Below are 18872 nucleotides of genomic sequence, written 5' to 3' on the forward strand. Positions count from 1 at the left end.
AGATTTATAAAGAATGAAACTTAGGTAAAAATAAAACACAGCTCACAGGCCAGACTGCTTAGGCTATAAGATGAGTTTCTAAAATCAAGTCTGCTCTTCTGCTCTTTAATAACACATAACATGATCACCTTACATAACTATGAAATGGAACAAATAATCAGAGAGTTATGCAACCAATTACTTAAAGCATATAAGTGCAAAAGAAAAGGTTTGGCATGGTGTAAGCAACCATCACATGCTTTATTACTAGAATGCTGCTGATGATGATTATTGCACTAATGGAAGGAAATACAAAATTCAGTTCATGTGATGTGAGTAGAGGTGCACCCCACCGCACTGATGCTGTTATACCTATAGGTCTATCAAGTCTAGGTGTCATGTTCCATCCACCAGACTGAAACAACACTCTGTGACGTGATAACAAGGATATAGAAAAAAAGGAACTCATATATTTAAAACAGAACGAAAACTTGGTATGGCCACCTTGAAAAGCAATTTAATAACTGATTTAATAAATTAAAAAATATATTAATTTATGGGACAGTAATTCCTTTTCTGGATAAACAGCTAGATAAAGTTTCCTACAAAAGTACAAATAGATATATTTACTACACAGAATTACTGTAATAGCAAATATCAAATATTAACCTGAGAATGGGTAAACTGGTATATTCACATTGGAATGCAACAGAATAATAATTATCCATTAAATATAATAAAATATCCATTCCAAATTGAATGAATAAGATATTAAGTATTAAATATGACAGATCTCCAAAATACTGGGTTGAAAGAAAAATTAAGAAAGGTGGAAAATGATACATAAAGTATTAATTCTACAAATGAAAACCACATGTAAAACAAACAGTAATACAGCCTATTTTACAATGTTAAGATTTATAATTCAAAAATACTATTCTCTATTTCCACAGGAAGTAAATTCTTGCAGATTTCATGAATGGATGAAATGAAGCATGTCCTCGCTGACTAAAGGTTCTTATTATTCTGGTAAGCTTTCTCCTTATATTCTATAAACTTTTCCCCAAAAGTACCTTAGTGCTTCTATATACAGTTGTGAACAAAAGGTATACTGTTTAGAAGGGTTAATGAAAACTTCCTTTTGTCTATGTAAGGAGCTACATAATGATAATGATTCCTGTGTTTGGTATCTTCTCTTTGCTTAGTTATGAGTATTCTATATCACATCACTACAGACAAGACAAACCATGAGGAACTCACTGTGCGGAGCATTATGCTAAGGCTTTTAGGTGTATTAACTCACTGGCTCTTCCCCCAAATTCAAAAAGTTCTGCCTACACCCTATTTTAGAGATGAAGCAACTAAGACCTAGCACAGATAAAGACACCTGTCTTAGAAAACATCAAAGCCAGAATTCCAATGTAGCTTTTACTTACTTTCACGTTTAGTATATGCTTTTTAAGAATTATTTTCCCTCTCATAATGCTGTTAAAAAAACTGACCAACATATCTTCCTTTTTCCCCTTGATTACTGTCCTCTGACAAAATTTAAGTTAACCATATGACCATCTGCTACAAAATAATTATATTTAAGTTACTTCTGCCTCTGTCTAAAATAAATAGGATACCTTTTATTTTCTGACATAGATCTAAAACTAATTCTTAATGTGGGTAGTGCTATGCAGAAACCTTGATTTTTTTTTTAAGCAAATTGAATACTTTTGAAGAAATTCAATAAAAGCTCATTCAATAAATATTTACTGCTTCTCTGAAAGAAACAGAAAATGATGATTTCTGTATTTTAAAATAATTAAATATGATGGTTAGAGGCTCAAGTTCATTTTTCAACTGGGAAAATCATCAAACTGTATTCCATCTCTGGAGAATTTTATTTATTCTGTGTAACAAATAACAATGTTTACTAAAGGCAAGGAACCATCAGGATGGTTACCAATAGATTTGTTTGGAGACGCTATCCAATGATTACTTATATTCACACTTACTGCAAAATATCTTATACTGTTTTTTTTTTTCACGTGTCTCTATATCTTGCCCAGCCAAGTATATAACTTCCTTAGAGATAAGATTTATATCTTATATTTACTACTCTGCTATTTACAAAATCATCAGCTTTAGGTCTGTTTCCATGTCAGGACTCGATACATTCCTATTAAATTGAAGTTGATTACACTCAGCATGAACACTTTAATGTACCTTAATGATTAAAACACATTAACATATCTGAGCATATTTAAGAAAACCACGTTTTCTATTATATATTAATCTGGTGCAAGACAGAGTATTGCTTAGGATAAGTAGCCTGTAATAACAAGGTATTCTCTCTCTTCCCCTCTCCCTCCCCCTCTCCCTCCCTCCCTCCCTCCCTCCCTCTCTCTCTCTCTCTCACACACACACACACACATACACATTTTTAATATATTTTTAATATATACCTGAATATCTAGTTTCTACAAATGCCACGTAAATTTAATTGAACATTTCATGTTATACAGAAAATATCCATTCCAATTACCTACACATTATTTCTTTTTCTACTTTTGTTTTGTCCCTACTACATGCCAGATTCTTGGATTTTAACTCTGTATGGCATTCATATTTTCTCCACTGTGCACATGAAGAAATAGAGGGATAAGAATATTAAACAACTTGTCCAAGGTCACAAATGACAAGATATAATCTGGTACTTGAAACCACACTTCCTTCTTTAAACACACCAAATGGGCAAAAGAAAAAAATTCTTACCGCCTGGGCTGATTCCAATTGCTATATGCTGCATTCTGAAGTTCACTCTCCTCTCCCTCTCCTTCTTCTCGCTCTGGTAGTTCTGGAATGTCTCTAGTTAAAGAATTACACAGAGAATTCTCCATTTAATCTTGTCTCATATATACTTAATTTTTGGTTAAGCTAAAAATGCAGAACTGCTTTACATTTTCACCATATCTGGCCAATAACTATATAATATTTTTACAGCAGTGGGAAAAGAAAACTAACCACCACAAATTAGAATCTTACACTATGATCAATCTACTATAACTTATTCTGGAGATAATAGCTGAATCCTAAGAACCTTGTCTAGTTTGTTTCTTGGCTGATAAAGAAGGAAATAAATAGTGGAATTTTATACAACTATTCCACAAATACTCCTAAATTTCTATCATGTGCAAAAAAGCAAGAGGCACCAAGTTGGTTATAAGCATGTGTAATCTTGCTCCCTATCCTGAAAGAATTTATCAAGAACCTCAATAGTTTAGTATTTCTTCCTAAAAATGGACCACACTGAAACATCTTGTGAGGAAAGATGGAAAATGCTTCTGGTCCAGTATCTGCCCATCCAGGGGTCCCTGACATAGAATATCTGAGTAGAAAGTTGTTTATAACATGCCTATTCCAGATCATTTTTCAATTTTTGTAGAAATTGATTTTGACAAATGCCAAGTATATAACAAAACGTCTGTATATAAATAAAACTACACAATAATTATATCAAGAACTATTTGTTTTCCCAAAGGTACACTTTGTATCAACAAATGACAATGTACAGGCAATCGAAAATGTTAAATTGATTATGGCAGGTTTTTAAGCTATTAGTAAAAATTGGATTTCTTATTTATTTATTTATTGGTTGTTCAAAACATTACAAAGCTCTTGACATATCATATTTCATACATTAGATTCAAGTTGGTTATGAACTCCCAATTTTACCCCAAATACAGATTGCAGAATCACATCAGTTACACATCCACATTTTTACATAATGCCCTATTAGTAACTGTTGTATTCTGCTACCTTTCCTATCCTCTACTATCCCCCCTCCCCTCCCCTCCCCTCTTCTCTCTCTACCCCATCTACTGTAATTCATTTCTCTCCTTGTTTATTTTCCCATTCCCCTCACAACCTCTTATATGTAATTTTGTATAACAATGAGGGTCTCCCTCCATTACCATGCAATTTCCCTTTTCTCTCCCTTTCCCTCCCAAATCATGTATCTGTTTAATGTTAATCTTTTCTTCCTGCTCTTCCTCCCTGCTCTGTTCTTAGTTGCTCTCATTATATCAAAGAAGACATTTGGTATTTGTTTTTTAGGGATTGGCTAGCTTCACTAAGCATAATCTGGTCTAGTGCCATCCATTTCCCTGCAAATTCCATGATTTTGTCATTTTTTAGTGCTGCGTAATACTCCATCGTGTATAAATGCCACATTTTTTTTATCCATTCTGGAAAAATAAAAGACCCAGAATAGCAAAAGCAATTCTAAGCAGGAAGTGTGAATCAGGCGGTATAGCGATACCAGATTTAAAACTATATTACAGAGCAATAGTAACAAAAACAGCATGGTACTGGTACCAAAACAGGCGGGTGGACCAATGGTACAGAATAGAGGACACAGAGACTAATCCACAAAGCTACAACTATCTTATATTTGATAAAGGAGCTAAAAGCATGCAATGGAGGAAGGATACCATCTTCAACAAATGGTGTTGGGAAAACTGGAAATCCATATGCAACAAAATGAAACTGAATCCCCTCCTCTCGCCATGCACAAAAGTTAACTCAAAGTGGATCAAGGAGCTAGATATCAAATCAGAGACTCTGCGTCTGATAGAAGAAAAAGTTGGCTCCGATCTACATATTGTGGGGTCGGGCTCCAAATTCCTTAATAGGACACCCATAGCACAAAAGTTAATAACAAGAATCAACAAATAGGACTTACTTAACTGAAAAGTTTTTTCTCAGCAAGAGAAACAATAAGAGAGGTAAATAGGGAGCCTACATCATGGGAACAAATTTTCACTCCTCACACTTCAGATAGAGCCCCAATATCCAGAGTATACAAAGAACTCAAAAAATTAAACAATAAGAAAACAAATAACCCAATCAACATATGGGCCAAAGACCTGAACAGACACTTCTCAGAGGAGGACATACAATCAATCAACAAGTACATGAAAAAATGCTCACCATCTCTAGCAGTCAGAGAAATGCAAATCAAAACCACCCTAAGATACCATCTCATTCCAGTAAGATTGGCAGCCATTATGAAGTCAAACAACAACAAGTGCTGGCGAGGATGTGGGGAAAAGGGTACTCTTGTACATTGCTGGTGGGACTGCAAACTGTTGCGGCCAATTTGGAAAGCAGTATGGAGATTCCTGGGAAAGCTGGGAATGGAACCACCATTTGACCCAGCTATTGCCCTTCTCGGACTATTCCCTGAAGACCTTAAAAGAGCGTACTACAGGGATACTGCTACATCGATGTTCATAGCAGCACAATTCACAATTGCTAAAAACTGGATTTCTAAAGAACATATCCACATCTTCCCTTTAAAGCATAGAAGGCTACAACAATTCTGATTTAAAAAACATTTTAAATTGTTTTTTTTCTATAGGAACTGAAAAATCTAAAAGAAAAAAAGGTATGTTTAAACTATAGCCATTCTCCAATATAGTAATACTGAAGTTTCCAAATTATATAATCAGAAGTCATTGAATCCAACCTCCATATATGCTTGAAGGAAATCTACCTGCTATTGGTCCTACTCATTGGTTTCATGTTTTAATTCCCCTCTATTATACTGAAGAATAAGGTTCTGAGTATGGCTAGGCTTCCTAGAGTCCAAACCTGACATTAGGGCAGAAGAGCTGGCAAAAATTCCAAGAAAGGAATTCCGAACTTGTGTCAAGGAGCCGCCTGAGAAACACAGAAGATGCAAGGCAGAGAGGTGAAAAAGAGGCCTAACCCTCTGGAATTATAACTGGAGAGAATATGATGTTATAGGTAGGTTTTGGAGACAAATAGAATGAGAACTTGGGAAGAGTCCCTAAAATATACAGTGACAGTCATGAGGTGGTGGACAGATTCTTAGGCCTGAAGTCTCAGCAGGGGGAGCTACTCAAAAACACTCTTAGCCAAACTACACCATGGTCCTGACTTTTCAGCTATGAGGAGACTAATCCTGAAGGCTCTGAAACACAAAACTCAGTCTCTTCAAATTTTTCTGTAATCTTGAATCCTTTCACTAATCCAGATATGCTCCTCTGAATGTGTTGATTATTCTTTATCCATCTTAAGAGTGTGGCTTCAGCAACTCAAGCGTTAAGGGTTCCTTAGAGCAAAATGCACTAATTTTCTTCTTTCTGGGCTCACTTAGCCAAAAATGAATTAGATTTTTTTCTACCCTATGTTACACTGTTGAGAACCAAAGAAATTTCTATCAATTATCCACACTAACTCTCTTTATACCCACACGAGTGCCAGGTGAAGTAACCGGGACAAAGTCACATAGAAATGCAGCAATCTGATCTCAACTGAGGCCATCTTTCCATAAAACCTGAGTTTTGTAGAAAACAAAAGGTGATGCTGCCTTTTGTTTTTATGTGGCACATTTTTTTATGGACAACTATGATTCTTTTTTTTTTTTTTGGAATAAATGGTTAATAACAGAGTCTCAATGCTTATATTCCAAGCTTGACTCTGACACTTATTAGCTGTGCAGTTTGTGTAAGTTATTTAATCTCTCTCTACTGCAGATTCCTCCCCTATAAAATGAAGGTAATTTTGTTTTATCTTAAGCAATCTGACATCAATAGTAAGCAGCAAGCAGCTGGTCACAGCATAGACCATCAAGGTTCTTCTTTCTATGCTGAGGGAAGCGTAATACTAAAAATAGCTCTTACTTTCTAATACCTTTTGATATTTTGAAGGTCTAGAACTTAACAATACTAAGATATTACCTGGTATATTCTTTAATTATGCCACTGGAAACACTAAAGAAGGGCATCTCAATGATGGCCATTCCCATTTTGGCTGGATGCACTAGGAAACTATAATCAATTCATGCCACTAACCCAGAGATAAAAATACGACAGTGCAGTGTAGCGGAGATTTGTATAGGGTGGAGTGCATGCTCCTTTTCCATAAAATTCACAAGACACCAAGGACTACAACATTCCTTCCTCTTATTAAACACATAGCATGCCTTTCCCTTCCCTAACACTTTTGGTACACTATGTAACTTTTGGTCTTATGTAACTTGCAGAGGAAGTGATTATACTATATCATGATTCCTGCAGTGTTGATGGACCCCAGACTGTACTGGGATGTTCTGACATCCTCTCAGGCATGACAGAACTCTTCTGAGAAGACCCCAGAATGCTTTTGAGGCTCTTTCTGTTTTACAGCATGCTTAAAGAGGAATTTGGCATTCAGTTAGTTACCTGTGTAATTTTTTTTTAAAGTCCACAACTGAGATTGAAGAAAAGGCACATTCTTCAGGGGAAAGAAATTTGATATGATTTTTTCCCCTTGCTCTGAACTTAGCAGAAGCATTAAGCCCAGGTTGCTGTCTTTCCTAAAGGAATAACACTTACCATTTCTTAATATACAGAACATCAAGAGCCTATAAAAAAGCTAAACATTCTGTGTCAAGCTATACATGCATATATACCTCACATTAGGCTTAACATTCTCCAGAGTAAAAATGTATCTATCAAAAATGTTTCTAAATCTACATCTATCTATATATTTTAATATCTATATATTTTAATGAAGGAATAAATAAAATTCTGAAGATGTTTGATAATATTATGGATAAAAAATATATACAAACCATAAAAATTGTGTTTTAAGGAACTAATGAAATAATATTAAAACCTGGTGTGAATTACCAAAACCTGAATTACCAAAAACCTGGTGTGAATTACCAAAACTTCAAAGTGCTACACTAGGTGGAAGAATTGAAGATTATTTTAATTTCTTGATTTGAATATTCATATATTTCCCAAATTTTCCACACTATACAATAATTACTTAAGCAGTTGAGGGAAAAGTGGAGAAAATGTTTAAAAATCTTGAAAGAAGGAAAAGAACTCAAACTTTTACTTTGTTCTTAATCTCTGACTCACGATTCAAAATTCTTCTTTATAGTTTGCTGTATAGTTCATTTATGGCAGTAGATTTAATGCTTCATTTACCTGCCAGTGTATGAAGAAAAAATATCCAGTGCCATTATTCCTCCAGATTGTTGTCCCAAACTTATTCTGAACTCCTCCAAATGTTCTGCAGGCACATAAGTAATTCTGAAACAAAACAAAGTCCATGAGCTGGGTGCAGTGGTGTATGCCTGTTATCTCAGCGGGTTAGGAGGCTGAGGCAGGAGGATAGCGAGTTCAAAGCCAGTCTCAGCAAAAGTGAGGCACTAAACAACTCAGTGAGACCCTGTCTCTAAATAAAATACAAAAATAGAGCTGGGGATGTGGCTCAGTTGTTCAATCCCCAGTATGCCCCTGCCCCCCAAAAAAAAACAAAGTCCATGAAAACAAAGAGAAGCAAAGTTTTACCCTTTAGGAAAAGCTTTTAAAGTGTAGGAAAAAATTATATTGTCCCCTCACTCCTGCTTTACTCAGCACACTCAGCAAATCATTCAACTTCAAAAGGCCAAAAGTATTCTATAGGCAAAATAACCAAAATTAAAATTTTAAATGCGTAATAAACTATATGTTTACTAATAATCATATGAGAAGGAAAGTGGCATTATTTACATTTCCAAATGAGAAAGCTAACAGCAATTTTTTTTTTTAAATTAGGAAGATGCATAAATCCTTAGAGGGATGGGGATGTACCTCAGTGGAAAAGCACTTGCCTAGTGCACAAATCCCTGGATTCAATCCCCAGCATCACAAAATAAAATAATAGTAACTGTCAATACTACCATTCATTTGTGTCCAAAGATATTTGGGTTCCCTAGCAGAAACAAATTAGGTGTATGCTATTAAAACACTAAATATCTCAATTCAGTTTATATTTTTTCATAATAATTCATTATGGACATTTAACAAGCATTACCAATAATTATGTTAGCTCTGTTATGTGATGAATTTTCAATTCAGAAGTATGAAGTTACTGAACCACTTAAGGAAAGATCTAATTTATAGTAATTTCTCATTAGTTCACTTTTATTTCAAAGGAAAGTCTACTGTTTACAAGAGAAAGACTATTTGTTAATTCACCAAGTACTCACTTAATGCCTATAATGTAGAAGGCACTGTGCTAGATTCTGAGCATAGCCATTCTATTTAGAAACTGGTATTTGAAAGTTTAAGTGTAATGCTTTCCTACAAGCCTATTTTCAAAGTTGATACGATTTTTGAGTAGTCTGTTCAATATCCTCACAATAATAAAAAGTAAGGTCAGAGAAATACTGTACCTGAAGTTAGTATGATTATCTTGTGCAACTAAGAAAGAAATATGTATAAAACATGCCCCAAATAGAAATCCATGCACAATTTATTCATTAGGAGAATAAGTTCAGAAAAATCTCAGCACCAGAGAGCAAGGCCACACAGACTGCATTTATTTTATAATAAAATAAAAATTTCAAAATTAGCATAATTTCTGCAGTGAGAAGGATGCATAATATCAGCTATATTGATGATTCCACAGAAAACATTCACTCTTTCACTTCTCCAAAGTGTGGGGTCACTTGGGTTTGGGTTCTGTCTGTCATTAGGAGCATGTTGAGAGGTAAATCACCATAGCTTAACCATACATACCCTCAACCACAAAATAAAGAGGGCAGTATAAGCTAAGAAGTACTATACAGATGTAAGACAGTGCTCCAGCAGGACACACGCTCTGTTTATCACATCCACAACTCCAGCAGAACACACGGACTTTTAGGAATTTCTTAGTAATTTCTTCTTTTACCTTAAGGATCAAAAACTAAATCTGAAAGCACTAGGTAGAGTGAGTAAGCTTCATTCAAATTCTAGCCATACTTGATTTATTCATCTATAAAAACACCTTCTCTAAGGTACTACAAAAAATATTGAATAGTAAAGTTGCCATTATCCCTTCAAAACTAATGAGTCAAAAATGTGTGATACATTGCATCAGGAGACTGCATTTTATACAAAGCCCAATAAAGATAAACACAAAACCTAAAATATGAAAAGGCTATTTCAAAAAACTGTATAACTTCTGAAGATTTGGGAAAACTAATATAAATAAAGCCTAAAATCTTAAGTTAAAGCCAGGAAAAGGTGAGGGGGCAAATGCAGGATGCAAAACCAATAGTAATAATAAGCTCAAAGCATTCAGATTTTTAACTGGTTTGAGAAGGTAAAGATGTTCATAACTCAATGTTCAAGTGAGTTTTTCTCTATATTTGTTTAAAGCTTTTTTTTTTTTAAACAAAGGGGAGGGAGTAGGGGGAGTTTTATAGTTTGAGTAGCAGTGAGAAAGAGCAAAGGCAGCAGTTTTCACAAATATTTAGCCCAATATAAACAGTGAAGCCAGGAGAATAAGCATCCCACAATGCAACAGTGCACAGAGCAATCCCAACACATGCCTGGTTACACGACCACACAAAAACATCACATCACCAACAAAGAACACTGAAACCGAATTACAAACTGCATAAACACTGAAAACAGATTATCTGAGAGTTATACTAAAATTCTTCAATGTAAACTAACCTTTGATTACACATGGAGTAGAAGAAAAAAGAATACCATTAGTGATGCTGAAATATGATATAGCTATTAATCCAGAGACTGTGCCTGCACGTGCAGACAGGATTATTCTCTTACAAAGGGGGTTGAAAGCTTAGTAGTTGGAAAAAATGATTTTCAAATGAGTTGCCAGTCATCATTGCACTGTGAAATGTAACAATTTCATAGCTCTGTTGGAATTTATGTTCTTATATACATGAAAGAAAAAACCCAAAATGTATACAGTGAATCTATATCTGGATCTATCACTACATTGGGACAGTTACAAAAGCACGAAATGTTTTTCACAGACAAGTTGTAACACACGGCCATAATGAGCTTTTGAATCACCAATACTCACACATAAAAGGGGGCTCGATCGTCAGCAGGTGCTGCAGAAAATCTAGAATGTGAAGCATACGCCGTGGCATCTTTTTACAATGGTGTTAACAAATGTCAATGTCTTGTGCTGAATGTGAGATGCATACATATGTAGTTAAAAATGGGTGCTCCTGGTTGTTTTTTTTCCTTTTCCCTTTCCACCTCCCTCTCATCTACACCTCCCCCAGAAAAGCATCTGCTCTTTACTAGTGTCTATAGCAGTGATTATTAACAAGCATGGAAAAATGTAACTGCAATCAATCTTTTATTCTTTGATCAGGAATTCATCCCACACTTTAGGTTAAGGCAGGTGAATTCTGATTCAGCTTGGTAATTATCTGGCAGATGTTACAAGCAGCTGCTGCTAAGCACAAAACCCTGGCTATTATTACAGAAATATAAGAGCTCCTGGCAAGGTGGAGTGAGAAGTGAAATAGAATGCATTCTGGTGAGACTTCACATCTGGTTTTTCATAGAAAATAATGAAACCTGGAACTTAAACTGGCTGTTCTTGAACTCTTGAAACTCAAATTATCTATCCAGGCATGCATGAATGCACATACACAAAGTTCCTAGCTATCTATGGTAAATGGCAAAAAAGAAATCCAGTACATTGTCTGCATGAGCAATGCTTTCCCTATAACCAATCAGTTATGTAACTGAACCAGGCTTTTTGTTATAATACACCTCCCCACCACCAGCCCAGATTAAGCTAAATTTATAAAAAGAAATAAAGAGAAAGTGATGTGCATGGAGCATAAATCCAGGCACTGAGTACAAAGCTTGATTGGCCAGAGGCAGTGCTATGCTTCCAGGCACAATAATGAAACCACTAGACTTTCCTTTTGGGAGGATTATTCACACAAGATTCAAGGTAATTGTAAACTTTTTACTTCTTGAAGGGCAAGAGATAGAAAGGGATGGGGCCAAAAACACTTTATGCAAAATGCAGGGACCATGCTGCTTAGCCCTGATCAATCTAAATGGCTATTTTATTTCATCATCTAACTTTTTTTTTTTTCCTGAAAAAAGATCATGCAAGGATGACTTTATATTCCTTTTATCATTTACTCAATAAATCAAGCTATACCACCTGAATCACAGCATTAGTGGGACACTTGAGAAGAAATGAATGTTTTGTGCTTCTGCGTATGTATGTGTATGTATCGGTGTGTAATGTATATACGTATAAGTGTGCACGTGAGAGAATGACTCCCAGAGGAGGGAAGGCGATAGTATTTTCCTTCCTACCTCCCTCCCTTCCTTCCATCTTTCTTTCCTTCCTTCAATATAGAACTTCATAGTACATTTTGACTGCTGAGATCTGAATGCAATTAATTAGAAAACTAGCTCTCTAGATATCCTTCGAGGTAATAATGAAGTGGCTGTCTCTATCAATGGGTAATTCTGCTGGATCAGTGGGTGGGAGAGAGGGAAAATATGCACACGAAGGAAAGGAAAAGGAAAAAGAAAAGAAAAACCAAAACAATAAGGGAGGGAAGGGGTGATTTTTGAGCTTCAAAAGGTATATCAAAACTTCTTCAGAAGTAGCTAGATGCATGATTTAGGTTAAACTGATTCATCAATATTCATATTTGGGGGGCCACTTTTTAATGTCTGTAGTACATTAGAACAAAGGGGTAAGGCTAGCAGCAGATACTGATTCTGGTGCTTAGAGGGCAAAAAGTGGGCAGGGAACCTGTGCCCATACACAGACCATATGCAAAGGAAATACATAGGAAACAGCGCAATAAATCAAGAACTCAGTAACAGGTCATTTGTATTTATACTACATCCAATCTATGTAGACCAAAACCCCTACGATAGTCTCCATATGCATCTATATCATTTATCTTTTTTATTTGTTCTTTTTAGATATACATGACAGTAGAGTATATGTTGACATACCTACATGGAGTATAACTTATTCTAATTAGGATCCCATTTCTGTGGTTGTACATGATGTGAAATTTCACAGGTTCTGTATTCATATATGAACATAGGAAAGTTATGTCTGATTCATTTTTCTGTCCTTCCTATTCCTATTCCCCCTCTCTTCCCTTCTTTTAAGCAAAAGGAAGAAACACTGGCCACAAGAGGTAGGGAATGCACTTAGTTTCTATTTTCATACAACAGAGGGGCTGACATTTTTAAACAATGTTCACTTTTACTCTTATCATTGTAAGATAATTAAGAAAAAGTAACATGTTCTCATGATCTGTGCAACTGTAAAATAAAATAGGCATGCAAAAATATGAAATCCCATTAGTGAATATTCAAAAATAGTATCTTCTTTTTATAAGACAGCAGAAACCATTGCAAATGGTATATACTTTTCTGCTTTTTATTGCTGGCCGAATGGAAAACATATTGTAAATATAGCCTTTCCTACCAAAGCTACATCAGTGTACACTTTGCAATAATAAAGAATGCTATCAGCAAAATATTATTAATAAATAAAGTCTCCCATATCAGTAATCATTATCTCACATTAAGGCATACCATCCTTCCCTGATCTTTGATTTTATCCTTTATATATTAAACACAAATATTCAATAATTGATATTAGAGGAACATTGATGAGGTGTAACAATAAAGTCATGAACTGATTTTTATGATGACTCAAGGAATATTTAGCGATTCAGAAACTAAACCACATATATGATGTGCTATTAGAACATTATGGGGTTATGGGAAATTTTAAGCACTTCCAGAAAAAATAACCCATGACATATAATCAGACCATACCAAACATATTGTTGAATCCCTTTGGATCATGCAGTAGTTCATAAAAGGGTAAATTATGCGTCAGATGGGCACTGTCCTGCATGATCTTTCTCATGCTTGGCTATTAAAGAATTGGTTTTATTCTAGGGTTCATAGAGACAATTAGGCAGTATGTAATTCTTTATATTGAGGCCAATTCACACTTCTTTCTAAGAATCTAAAAGTGTACATCCCCACTCTGTGGGAGATTACTTCTCACATCTAGGGTTATTACAGAAATCACTGGAAAACTAAAATTAAAAACACAAAGTAATGTTGTTTTCCAAATTTCAACAGTTGTAGTCTTAAAGAGACTATATGTATAAACAAGAACTATTCAGAGATAGTCAAATTCTGAAATGATTTTGTTAAGTATGTGATAATTTTCACATATTTAAGTGAAATACATACTGAAAAAAATATTCTAATACACTGGAATTCCTAAAACTTTCCCAAGCCAAACTAGTGTCCAATTGATACTTACTTTATGTCAGGCCCAATGAGAGAATGTCTTCTCAACATGGCTCGTGCCTGGGCATTGGTTAAACTGATGGTAGATTCTTCATTAATGGATAAAATGCAGTCCCCAACGGCAATCCGGCCATCTCGACTAATGGCACCTCCGTGAATAATGCTTCGTACAATCATCCCCAAGCCATCTTTATTAGCACTTACTGTCATCCCTATGGAAATTGAGAAGTGCAGATATGGATTTAAATACACAATTTTCAAATGTGTTTTAATATAATGATTGTGTTTTAATATAATAATCATTATGGATTTATAGATAAAAATAGGAGTAACATTTTTAGTCAATAAAAACAAGCGAAAGGGCTGGGGCTCAGCGGCTGAGCGCTTGTCTAGCATGTTTGAGGCACTGGGTTCGGCGCTCGGAACCACATATAAATAAATTAAAAAATAAAGGTCCAGTGACAATTTTAAAAAATATTAAAAAAAATAAGAAATGTTTTTCTAAGCAAAAATTTTTAAGTGCACATTAAAATGTTTGTGAAATTGTATGTTGATAAAAATACTCAATGTGTAATACGTTAGAGATGCAATCTTTTTACATTATGGAATTAATGGGAGGGATGAATGTATTGGTGGTCATCTGATGTCTTGCCCCCTTAAATAGAAAGCTTTTTCAAACAGAATGCCTTAACAGTATCAAATCAATTTTACAAGAGCAGTTAGTTCATTTCTTATACATGTAAGAAAATAAAGATAGGACTTCAAATGGAAAATTAACTTTATAAATTAAGAAATTGCTACTACATTATTTTTAGGTTATATGTTTGTTCACAATCTATTTACTATATGGTTATTATTTGCCAAGTACTACATAGGTTGCTTAAGAAAAAAAAAGCACAGCACAGAATTCCTAAAGCTTTTATTCTAAACTTAATCCCCAGTGCCTATCACAGTGTCTATATGCACAGCGTTCTGCTGACTAAACTGAACTTAAATCTAACCTATTCCCATTTTCTCTCTGAATTCCTATGAATTCCCAATTTGGATATTCAATTGCCTTCTTGACATGTCCCTGGATGTCTCACAAGAAATGTAACCTTAGTGAGTATGAAATTGAACATCCAATTTTTTTCCTACTCTTATTTCCCCATCTGTCTTCCCTTTTTTGATTAATTGTACTGCCACACAACTCTAAGTTACTCAAAACAGAATATCTGGTTTATTCTTTATTCCCACCTCTTTCATCCCCTATATTTAATGCATCACGAAGACCTGAGGCTGACCTCAAGCTTGCAATTCTCCTCCCTTGGCTTCTCTGGTCATTGGGATTACAGGCATGTACCATCTTCTTCTTTAAAGTGTTAAATTAGAAACACGTGGAGAATGTCTCAAAGTATCTGGCACAAAGTACTCAAAAGTACAGATGTAAAACTAAAAACAAAAAGAAAACTCATAGGATATGTTTAAGTGCACCTCCATCCCAAAGCAAAGAACACTGCTTTCTAAAGGCTAAATACAAATCTTGATTGATCTTCAAAATGAAACAAATAGCAATCACAACGTGCTCTTGGGTAATCCAAGTACTATACTGAGTGCATTATAAGTTTTGTGAGAACTAAGACAGGTCTGGGTCCTGATTCTACCTCTGAAGGGTGTGAGTACTTTTAGGGAATTCCTGGGTTAATCCATGATTCCACACCTAATCAGTGAAGGGAATATATCATCTTCCTTTTCTTCCCTGTCCCCCTAAAAAACTTTGTTTTTGCCTCTTAAGCCCTAATACAACATAACTAGCTAATGAACTACAGACATATCAAAAATTATAAAGATTAGATAATTATAAAGGTCACTATATGCATGTGTATGTGTGTATATCTGTATACAGAATGCCCACCCAAAAGTTAACAAAGTGAAAGTATAACCCAAGTTATTTATGAAACCAAAATAAATGAATTTATTAAAGTTTTTGTAGAAACCTATAAGGCTTTTTTTTTTTTTTCCGTGCTGAGCCTGTGCATGCAAGGCAAGTACTCTACCAACTGAGCCACTTCCCTAGCCCAAGTGTAATTAAGAGGGTCTTCTGCGCTTTTTTCTTTTTTTGCGGGGGGGTGCTGGGGATTAAACCCAGGGCCTTGTGCATGTAAGGCAAGCACTCTACCAACTGAGCTATATCCCAGCCCCATTACTTACTAATAATTTCTTCTGGCCATCAGTAGGGAAAAAAATTTTCCATAAAACTAAAATTGCAAACCTCATATAGCTATCAAAGGGAGACTGAATCTGAAAAAATGGGCTCACTGACAAATCCCCTTATAGCACACTCTTCTACCAGCACAAAGTCAGCTCTGTTCAGATTTTCTAAAAGATTATTTATCATATTTTTTGTCACTTCACATTGTAAAGGCAACCCCTTCCCACTTTAAAGCTTAACTGAATGTTTTAATTTCATTATTTTAATATATTACACAGATAGTTAAAATAGGCTTTTTTCATGATTCCTTTAAATTGTTATCTAGGTGATGTAGAAATCTGAACATTAAACATTTCCTGTTAAAGGACATAAAAGAGAAATGATCTCACCCTGGCACGTGGTGAATTTGAACTCTAAAAAGTAGAAGAGCCGAGCGCGGAGGCGCACCCTGTAATCCCAGCAGCCCAGGAAGCTGAAGCTGGAGGATCACGAGTTCAAAGCCAGCCTCAGCAAAAATGAGGCATTAAGAAACTCAGTGAGACCCTATCTCTATATAAAAAATAAGAAACAGGGTTGAGGATGTGGCTCAGCAGTCAAGTGCAGCCGAGTCCAAACACTGGTACCCAACCCTGACCCCAAAAACTGAAAAAAAACAAACCACTAAGGGTATACCAAGAAGTCAACCAGCCAAGGCTAAAGCTCTATAAATATTGTGAGTATATAAATTAAATCATATAATGGAAATGAAGCAAAAAAAGTACAACTAAAAGTTACTTATGCTTTGATAGTACAATTTGGGTGGTGAACTAATAAATCTCTGATTTCACACATAAACAAGTGTTACACAATCACAGAACAAATAAAAGGGCTCTTTTACACTTCAATTTCAAAATGGAGCTGTTGAGGTTTAAATGGATTTGCACACAGTAAAAAAAGAAAAGATCCTTCTACCTTTCACTATTTTTTCCCAGAGCAAAATTAACCTACTATATTTTATAGCAAAATTAAAAACCAAGGTGGAAACAACCCAAGTATCCTTCAACAGTTGAATGGATAAACATGTACACCTACAATGGAATATAATTTAGTCTTAAAAAGGAAAGACATTCTGACATATGCTACATGAATATGAACCTTGAAGACATTATGGTAAGTGAAGTAAGCCAGTCACAACATCACAAATTCCCCTTATGTGAAGTACCTAAGATAGTCAAATTCATAGAGTCAGAAAATAGAATGGTAGTTGGCAGGGATTTGATGAGGAAGAAAAGGGGAGTTACTATTTAACTGATACAGAGTTTCACTTATGGAGGATGAAACAGTCTCAAGACAGATAGTGATAATTATACAACAATGTGAATGTCCTTAAAGCCACATCATGAATACAGAAAATGGTTAAAATGATCAATTTTTATGTTATATTCATATTTTGTCACAAAAAATGCACCTTGATGCATTAACAGAATAAGCAAGAAAACTCATATAATCTTCTCAATAGAGGAAGAAAAGATTTTAACAAAATTCAACACTGAATAAACTAAAAGTAGGTAATTAATTTCAAATAATCAAGACAGTAAAATCAGATGTACTCAAACTCTGGCTCTTTGTAAGAGCCTCTAAATGCTTCCAATCTAATTCACCAACTATGTTGGAATTTTAAAACAGAAATCAATCACCTCACACTACTGTTATTTTCTCCCACTGCAGTAGAGGGTTACAACAGAAGTCCTGTGCCCTCCACATATGCTGTCCACCTATCATTCCTTCAGCTTCCATTTATTTTACCAGCCATCTCACATACCTAACCCTAAGCAAACAGGTTTTAGTAATGTTTCCTCTACCTCTCTATATATGTATGTGTACATACATACATGTACATATGTATATATACACACACACACTCACACACATAAACACACACACACACACACACACACACACACACATATATGTATATGCCTGGAGCACAACAAAGCAGAAAAATCTGTGCTACAATTCTTTATTTACTTGCTGTTAGTAGTACTCAACCATCACCAAACAGAACAAAATCAAGGAGATAGAGACTGGAATTTCACTCACCAAAAAAGTACTTACAGATTCCTCTGCTAATTCTCAAATTTAACCAGGAAACAAGACCCTGCCATAAGATACTAATGTAAGGAGTGTTGGTACTTTATAAAAGAAACAGGGTTTTTAAATGAAATAACTGGAGTCTTGGACATTTGGACATTCATGGCAACTAATCTATCATTCTGTTTATCAAGATGAATCAACAGGAACAGGGCTAAGTCACATGACTGCTTCACTCAGTAAGAGAACAAATGTGTTCTGTACAGACTCAATTTTAGCTACTGTAATTGGGATTTATTTCCACAGGAAGTCTTCTTTGCTCAATTCAGAGGGTATGTGATAATTAACTAGCTGAAACAATTTATGGGTAACAGAGGACTTAAAAATCCTGCCACCTGGAAGGTATTATTGAATAATTTGCATTTATATTTTGGTAGTGGTACACCTGCCTGTCTTTAGTCTTTATTTCAGTGAATGAAAGAAATTAAATACAAAATGACTTA

The 18872-nt window shown here is 35.0% G+C and overlaps 1 protein-coding gene across 12 annotated transcripts in view; it reads right to left on the bottom strand.

Moving 5' to 3' along the window:
* Positions 1-18872, bottom strand: part of Mpdz (multiple PDZ domain crumbs cell polarity complex component) — a 168300-nt gene that overhangs the window by 47506 nt on the left and 101922 nt on the right. For all 12 annotated transcript variants that reach the window (XM_071600647.1, XM_071600646.1, XM_071600645.1 and 9 more), the window contains 3 exons: positions 14122-14320; positions 7974-8078; positions 2743-2835 (listed from right to left, as the gene is read on the bottom strand). In XM_071600647.1, coding sequence (XP_071456748.1) covers positions 2743-2835; positions 7974-8078; positions 14122-14320 — 397 coding nt within the window. The remainder of the gene's footprint in view (positions 1-2742; positions 2836-7973; positions 8079-14121; positions 14321-18872) is intronic.

Source organism: Marmota flaviventris, chromosome 13 (assembly GCF_047511675.1).
Source record: "Marmota flaviventris isolate mMarFla1 chromosome 13, mMarFla1.hap1, whole genome shotgun sequence".
Taxonomy (NCBI): domain Eukaryota; kingdom Metazoa; phylum Chordata; class Mammalia; order Rodentia; family Sciuridae; genus Marmota; species Marmota flaviventris.